At 52.1% G+C, this 8,067-nt stretch overlaps 1 protein-coding gene across 1 annotated transcript in view; it reads right to left on the reverse strand.

Moving 5' to 3' along the window:
• The window catches only part of COL22A1 (collagen type XXII alpha 1 chain), a 227,391-nt gene that overhangs the window by 100,639 nt on the left and 118,685 nt on the right, over positions 1-8,067 (reverse strand). Inside the window, exons 25-29 of the mRNA XM_021688721.1 lie at positions 6,539-6,592; positions 5,293-5,346; positions 1,623-1,667; positions 983-1,045; positions 487-540 (exon numbers count right to left, since the gene is read on the reverse strand). Of these exons, the coding sequence (XP_021544396.1) occupies positions 487-540; positions 983-1,045; positions 1,623-1,667; positions 5,293-5,346; positions 6,539-6,592 (270 nt within the window). The remainder of the gene's footprint in view (positions 1-486; positions 541-982; positions 1,046-1,622; positions 1,668-5,292; positions 5,347-6,538; positions 6,593-8,067) is intronic.

The following is an 8,067-nucleotide window of genomic DNA, read 5'->3' on the forward strand; positions in this document are numbered from 1 at the left end:
ACCGCTGGGGTTTGGATCTTGACTGCAGTGCACTCCATCCACGTGCCCCTGGGAAAGCAATGTGGCTTGTCTGTGCCTCATTGTTTCTTTATCTATGAAGCGGGCATGCTATTGGTAACACGACCCCTCTCAGGGTCGTCCTGAGCATCACCGAAGTCACTACGTGAGCGGTGCTTCGGCCATCCTGGCACACTGTGAGTCTGCAGCGCTCACTCCACTCACAGGACCTGAGTCACGCTTCCAGCAGCCCTCGGAGGAAGGACTAGTGGAACCATTTCCAAGGCAGCAAGCCAAGGCACGGGGAGGTGGGGTAAGGGGCTCAGAGCCGCCTGGTGGGTAGAAGCCCACTGTAACCCAGGCCACAGCTTTGACTCAGACACCGAGACCCTCTCCACGGCCCTGTAGGCACCGCACATACACACGGCGTAGGAGGGAGGCTTGGCCAATCCAGGCCCCTGATGACGGGAGGCCAACGGCAACTCCTACCTTTTCACCTGGGTCACCTTTCAGTCCTGGGAGGCCCAGTGTACCTTTCTCTCCCTGCGGTGAAAGATGAAATTAGAATACACCAGAACTCAACACCTGCCTTTTGCACATACGAGCAAGTGGACCTTGGGCAAAAATCCCTTTTTTTCCTCTTGCTCTTCTCTGGCCTTATCAGTAAATGCCAAGGTGAAGCGCAGCTCCGAGGGCTTGCCGTCAGTTAGGGGTGAAGCACCTCCTCCCCATCGGGCACCTGACATGATGCCCCCACCCGTTCCCATCCACTTCATCTGAAGATCTTCCACCCTTGCCGACTGATCGCTCAGTCCCTATCCCTTTGCTGCAGCGGACAGACCGGAGCAGCCTGAGCCCCTTCCCTTCCTCTTCCGTAAACCTGGCCAAATACTCCCAAACCCCAGCCCAGACCACCCACTGCCCCAGGGACTGAACCCCAGAGGGGGCTGCTTTGCGAGGGCACAGGCGCAGTGCCACCACTCACCCGCTCTCCTTTCTCTCCCCTCACGCCCAGGAATCCTGGAGCTCCCGGGAGACCAGCCTCTCCCTGTGGAAACAACAGGATGCCTCTGTCCACTGGGCTCTTGGTGAGGAGGCTCTCCTGTGGGCCACGCCACGCCCCCGCCGTGTGCTCTTCCCTTCCTGCTCGCCAGCCCCCAGGGAGCTCTAGCTCAGCGGGGCTGACGCGGAAAGCAGCGATTCTAGAGATTTCTGCTCACTGGGGCATCTCCAAGCTCTTTCTCACTTCAGCCGTTCCTTCACCAGGAATCCATTCTGCCTGTCTGCGGGTTTCCTCCTCCTCCTCATCCTTTAGGACAATTATCACTGCCTCTCCACCTTTCCTGACATCCCCCAAGTCTGAATGAGGAGCTCTCTCCTGCCCTCCCACCCACACCTGCATGCCACCACTCACTGCACCTGTCCCTGGCTCTTGGTTGATGGTTGTGACCCCAACACAGCGATGGAGGCATAAGACATGCTGATAATCATTGGGTAAGTAAATGATTACATGAGATGAACGTAGTGAGCCCCCAGAGGAGAATGGATACAGGCCTAGGGCATAATAATGAATGAATGCATTGAATGAAGAATGAATGAATGAATGAAGGTATGAACAAACAGACCTTCTCTCCAGGTCGGCCCGCCAGGCCCTGCTCCCCAACTTCTCCCTGGAGACAGAATAACAGACACCCTATTATTTTTCACTCACATTTGCAGAGACGTCATTCCCCAGTTGCCCCCACACATTCACAGCACCTGCCGGCCACAACTCTGGCTTCTCAAGCATGTGCATAGCTCTAGGCAGCAGACTCCACACAGCAGTTGGGCTGTGGAAACCCAAGCGTGTGGCATTTCTAGAGGGAGGGGCCCCACACTCTCTCATATCCTCTCTCACTTCCCCCAAAATAAACTTCTGCTAGAATCGCCCTGACAGCATTTACACAGGTGAGTCCATTCATCCTGAATCTAAAAGTGTATGATTCGGAACGAGGGGCCCAAACTGTGCCTCGAAGGTCCATCCCACTCGGAGCTGTTAGCACATATTGTAGGGAGCCCAGGCCCCATGCTGGGTCCAGCGATGAAGGAGAAGTCGTTCATGAGCATGTCCACACTGGTCGCTGTCCCATGGTTGCTGTCTGGACTTTTTGGAAAACACAGGCAGCCCCGTGGTTAGAGGTGGGGGAGAGCTTTATGTTTCCTCTCTCATGGTGTATTACACTAAAGGCAGTCTTGGGTGAAATTCTGGTAAACATCCAAATTTATAACAGAAAGCAAACCCTCAAATATACACTGGTCCTAGCAGCTTGGATGCAGTTTTGTCCTCAGCCATTCGGTTCCTGACTAGCATTTTGTGGTCATGTTGAAGTGGGAGGCACAGGACCAGAGGGGCTTGGTCCCTGGTCCTAGGACATCTGGCTGCTGTGTTAACCAGATCCCTACAAATTACTGATGCAAATGTGTGTGGGGGGTAGTGGGGAGGGACTATAATTTCTAACTTAGGATGTGTCTTGAGAAGCACTAACTTCTTGAATGACAATTTCTAACACCCATGATGCTATTGAGCAGAACCTTAGTGTAGATTTCCACAAGGAAATGTGGTTTTCTGGTAAGTGAATGGACACATAAATGAATAAATGAGCAGGTACGAATACACATAATGATTTTTCCCCGCAGCCATACCAGACTCAGCTGGTGGTGAAGGCTAACATTACCACCACGTCTCAGAGAGGAAGGTAAGAAAGAAAGAAAAAATAACCCACAACATTGGTTAGCATTAAGCAATTAAGCACACATTTGATGCTATAGCTCTGAGGCCACCAGGGGACCCAGCATTGGAGTGAGCACATATAGAAATTCTCCATGCATTCCGATCCCCCATGAATTCCCAGTATTTACAGGCACGATTAGGAAGAACTTCTCTAACCAAAATTGTGCAAATACCTGCCACTCAAACTGTCACTTTAAATCTGCTTGGATGATTACACCTTAGCCATGGGAATTGCTGCTTACGTGCTGAGAAAGGCGCTGTGCATCTGGGTTTGGTGAGAAGGCATTTTGAAGAGCCTCAGAAGTGTCCCCTGAATTCATGCCATGACCCCTAAGTCAAAAGCAGGGTGGACAGAGGGCTGGATGGTGTCTTGAATTCTTGATCTGTGCCCGCTGCAAGCCAGCTGCATTCCTTGGTGGACTCAGAAACCCGCTGTCTACAACTTACCCGTAATCTTGGGAGATGCTTATCTTCAGTTGGGCATTTTGTCAAAAAAAGTAACAAGACCCCAGACCAGATCCTTTTTGAGGCTACAAAGGATGTTGTAAAACTACCATAACTGCAAAAATTCATAGTTTTGAACTTCCTAGAGCCATGTTTTACACGTATTGCACTAGAAATCAGGCAAAAACACCACATGTGAGCCGGAGTAGTAGGCTTCTCTGTTCAAATCTTCCAGCCATTAGAGATCACCAGAAATATAAAACACGCAGATGGAAAGACCACAGAAATCCCCAAGAGCACCTCTGAGTTCAGCCCAACACTTCTTGAGATCAGTGGCCGCCTTCTGCAGACCCATGCATGGGGGGGAGCCTGCTTCCAAAGACCACCAGACACAATGTTGGAATTCACATGCACAAACCCAGGACTTGCCATTTTACAAATTTGAGAAAACACAACTCTTAAGGTGTGGTTCACACCATAAAATCTACCAGGTCAAGTCAGCCAACCTGTGCAAATGTGTTAAGTCCTTTCCGGAAAATGACAGAATTTCAACCAAATGCTGAAAGGTTGCCTGGGTGCTTTTAAGACCATGAGATTCATCCCACACAAGCACCTCCAGGTGTGCATGGACACAGCTTGGTAAATTACTTATTATTGTATTTCAACGATTTGGGGATCATCATAGGTATTTTTTAAAATGCGTATGTTGCTTCTTAAAATATGAAGTAGCACAGTCTTGTAAGTGGCAAGGGGACAACTCACTGGGCACTAAGAGTGGGGAGGAGATGGGATCCATACCCTAGGGCCGCCAGGTTTTCCAGGCAGACCCCATGAAGCTGAGCCTCTTGCATCTGGAATCCTGACAACAGGAGGTTTCCTAGTGGACCTGGGGAGGTTCTTTCCACATCTAAATCAACCTGGGTGTGCTTGACTTTACCAGGTGTGTTTTAATCTGTGCTTTTCCTGCTCTGTTTTCTGTTGGTCTTCTAAAGAACAATCACTTTATGAAACAATGAGGCAAAGCCAGGGCCCCGCATCTGCCCAGGAACACTTTCCCTGGCCAGCAAGGTGATCGGAGTCCTGCCTTCCAGAGAGGCAGGTGTTGAGTCCAGGCCACTGCTGTGCTCTTGCTCGGCTGAATTTGATATCCATCCTCCGTAGAGTAAACCTTTACTGAGCACCTGCCGAGTGCCTGACCACAGGTGGGAATGGGAGAGCAGAGGTGACAGAGACCCAGTCAAGGGTGCTTCCCTTGACTAGCTCATAACCCAGCAAAGTGCAGGGCACTGATGGGGGGCAGCACCCCGGCAATCTCCTGTCCCCACAAACTCCCCTAGAGCCACAGCACCTGCACACATACACACCACACACACACCCCACATACACACCGACAAGCACCACACACACACACACCCCAGCCACACACACAGCACCATGCACACATGGTCCAGCCCTCTCTGCTTGGTGCTCACTGCATTCTGAGCCCGGGCCAAAGCTGAGATCTGAGCTCAGGGCCTAAAGACAAAAGAAGACCCTGTAGCCCATGATGTGGGGCTCTGACGGACAGCCATCCAAACCCCCACAGGAGGTGCCCTGTCTAAACGCAATGGGGAGTGGCCTCTGCCTCTCCCATAGCCCCTGGCACCTGCTGGAGGCACAGGGGGCTGAACGCCACAGACCACACCAGCCAGAACTTGGGGCCAGGCATTAGGGCGTGCCAGTGGGGAGGAGAGGAGGGACACAGACAGATAGACAGGCAGACAGCGAGAAGGCCCTCTCGCTCATCGCTGCCAGGATAAGCTGGACAGTGACGAGTTCTTCCCAAGGCCACAGCTACAGGTCTCCCTAGAAACCCACTCGCCCCTGCTCCCTCTGTCCTAGACATGGTGTGACCCTTCCCACCAGGTGTGGCTATCCCTGTCGGAGCCCCCACCTGCCCTCACCCCTTCCAACAGCCCCGTGTTCATGGCGCTGCCAGACCCCCACTGACAGTCAGTGCTCACACCATCCGCTGTGGTTCACACAACCCCAAACACACCGTGCAGCAGAACCCACTGGTGGGGAGGAGATGGGATCCATACCCTAGGGCCAGGTTTTCCAGGCAGACCGCCTTCTCCTCTCTCTCCTGGCTGGCCCTGTAAGGAACACACAGAGAGGTTGGCAGGAGAGTGCTGGGCTCGGGGAGTCCCACTCAGCACTCGTCACAGGCTGGTCAAGGCAGACAATCACTCCTTTGGTGGTGTTGAGCTCCTTCACTCTGCATGACCACGGTGACCAAAAACGGCAGCTGGTACTACCTCTTAGATTCCATGTTCCATGCCTCTGCTTTTGTTTAATTTTACAAAAATGTCACTGAGTAGAAAAGGTGCTTTCCTCTCACTGAGAGACTTGGGGTACGGGAGATGTTGTGTGAATGATTTTGAGAACATGAAATACTGGGTTCGCCCTTTCCTTTGTTGTGAAAGACAAGGGAGAAAAGATGGAGACTATTCACATAAATACCCATAAAATGAAGTTAAATCCATACTTATTCAGTATTTGGTCTTGAAAAAGTTGAGTTTCTAAGTTACTGACTGAAGAGGATGATGGATGTCCTCATAATATCGAAAAGCTGCCTTTCACGGACTGTTGCCCCACACACTGAGCGTATGTGTTTGGTAGGAAAGAATCAAATTCACTGGTGGAAATATTTATTGTGTGGTCTTGTAGTTGTTCGTTTGCCATGTGTGAACTGGGAATTTGCTTCCCAATTTTATGATACTTAACCCCAGACTCTTTTCTTTTTTTTTTTTTTTAAAGATTCTATTTATATATTTGACAGACAGAGACACAGCGAGAGAGGCAACACAAGCAGGGGGAGTGGGAGAGGGAGAAGCAGGCTTCCCGCGGAGCAGGGAGCCCGATGCGGGGCTCGATCCCAGGACCCTGGGATCATGACCTGAGCCGAAGGCAGACGCTTAACGACTGAGCCACCCAGGTGCCCCACCCCAGACTCTTTTCTTAATGATCCTACTATAAGGAGCCCCACCAGAATATTTTTAAAATTAAAGTCTCTTATGTTAAGCATATCTGAAAGTTGTTCCTCCCTGCAAATATGTAACGTATTTCTAACAGCTTCGTTTTAAAGCCTGAGGCTTCCAAATCCTTCCCCAGTTACCTTAGCAGAAATAAAGGACTTGCCCACGTCTGACCTGGTGAATCCCAACATTCCCGAGTCCCGAGCCCAGGGCGAGACAATCAGTGGATTTTAGCATTCACCAACGATCCAACATCTCTTTCCTCCTGCTCTTTGGGTCCTAAACTCCTGCCACCCCCATGAACACCAACCTTGGGTCCCGGCAGGCCTGGTGCTCCATGCTGCCCATCCTTTCCAGGTGGGCCCTGGGCAAGAGGGAGAAAACAGAACAAAATCAGAGGCCTGTTTAGGGCGCATTGCACTGGGTGGCTTCTAGCCAGGAGCTGCTTTGTCGCCAGCAGCTGGGGCATCCCAGGGCACTCGCTCGCCAGCGTGCTGTGGTCTCTGTGGGACCGGGCTGTCCCCCACACTGCCTTATGAGGGGGATGGCCCTCACCCTCTGGCTGGTGTCTGGTGTCCGGTGACTCTGGACCTGTGTGGTCAGTGAGAGGAGGCAGGACCCAGATGGCCAGCTGATTGGCTCACGGCCCTTTTCTACCCCTGCTTCCCGCTTCCGCCAGGAAGAACAATGCCCACTTTGTGCCCACTCTCTCCGCAAAATCTCTGCCAACATTTCCTCCCTTTCCAGTCCTGGTTTGGAATTCGTCAAGTCCTTTATTTCTAAGGCCGACACTGAGGGGCTCCATGTCCTAGTTCCCTACAAGCAGTCTCCTCCTCCCCCAGCCCCTTTTGACCAGGTCACGACAGGTGGTGTCCTGGGCAAGGGCAAAAAGGCTCAAAAGTCCCCGCAGCCTCCTGGCTCCACCTTCCATTACTCCAGACCTGTTTGCTCTGCTGCTTTTTCTCTGATCTTAAGTGACCTATCAGGTGCACACACATACCCCCATGATAGCTATGAGGAAAATCCTTTCCCCAGAAAATATCGTCCATGTTATTACTTTGGCAGCGGAAGTGCTATTCCAAAGTCATTATTATTTTAGTAAACCTGGTAATTTTTCTGGCAAGAGGTCCCCGGACACCCAACTAAAGACTTCTGTGTCCTTGTGTCTCTAGCCTGGGCTGGTGGCCAATTGGGAGGACAGCCCCATGTTCCCAGAGCAGGGGCCCCAGAGTCAAGACCCCTGGAAGGGCAGGAGGAGGTTCTCCTCTGGGGGCTGAGGGCACTCAGATCCATGGGAGTCTGACCTCGTCAAAGAGCAAACACTAAAGCCAGAAGCATTGCCTCAAACTGTCAGTGGCCATGACCTCACGCTCTACAACACAAATGTCTTCTTGGCAATGGCGTTTTCCTCTTCCAACGACTCTCCCGCCTCTCCTGAATGTTCAACCAACACGCATACTTGTTGATGATCCCCTTAGATCAGATGTGATTGTTAATGTGTTTGAGCTTTCCTATGACACTGTCACCTGAGTACACTGTTCGCTGGGGATGCTGCAGGTGACCGTGTGCTCATGAGTGTTCGCTGGGGACGCCGCGGGTGACCATGTGCTCCTGAGTGTTTGCTGGGGACGTTGCAGGTGACCGTGTGCTCGTGAGTGTCTGCTGGGGATGTTGCAGGTGACTGTGTGCTCGTGAGTGTCTGCTGGGGACGCCGCGGGTGACCGTGTGCTCGTGAGTGTTCACTGGGGACGCCGCGGGTGACCGTGTGCTCGTGTTCGCTGGGGACGCCGCGGGTGACCGTGTGCTCGTGTTTGCTGGGGACGTTGCAGGTGACCGTGT

The sequence above is a fragment of the Neomonachus schauinslandi genome, chromosome 4 (assembly GCF_002201575.2).
Source record: "Neomonachus schauinslandi chromosome 4, ASM220157v2, whole genome shotgun sequence".
In the NCBI taxonomy this organism is placed as follows: Eukaryota; Metazoa; Chordata; class Mammalia; order Carnivora; family Phocidae; genus Neomonachus; species Neomonachus schauinslandi.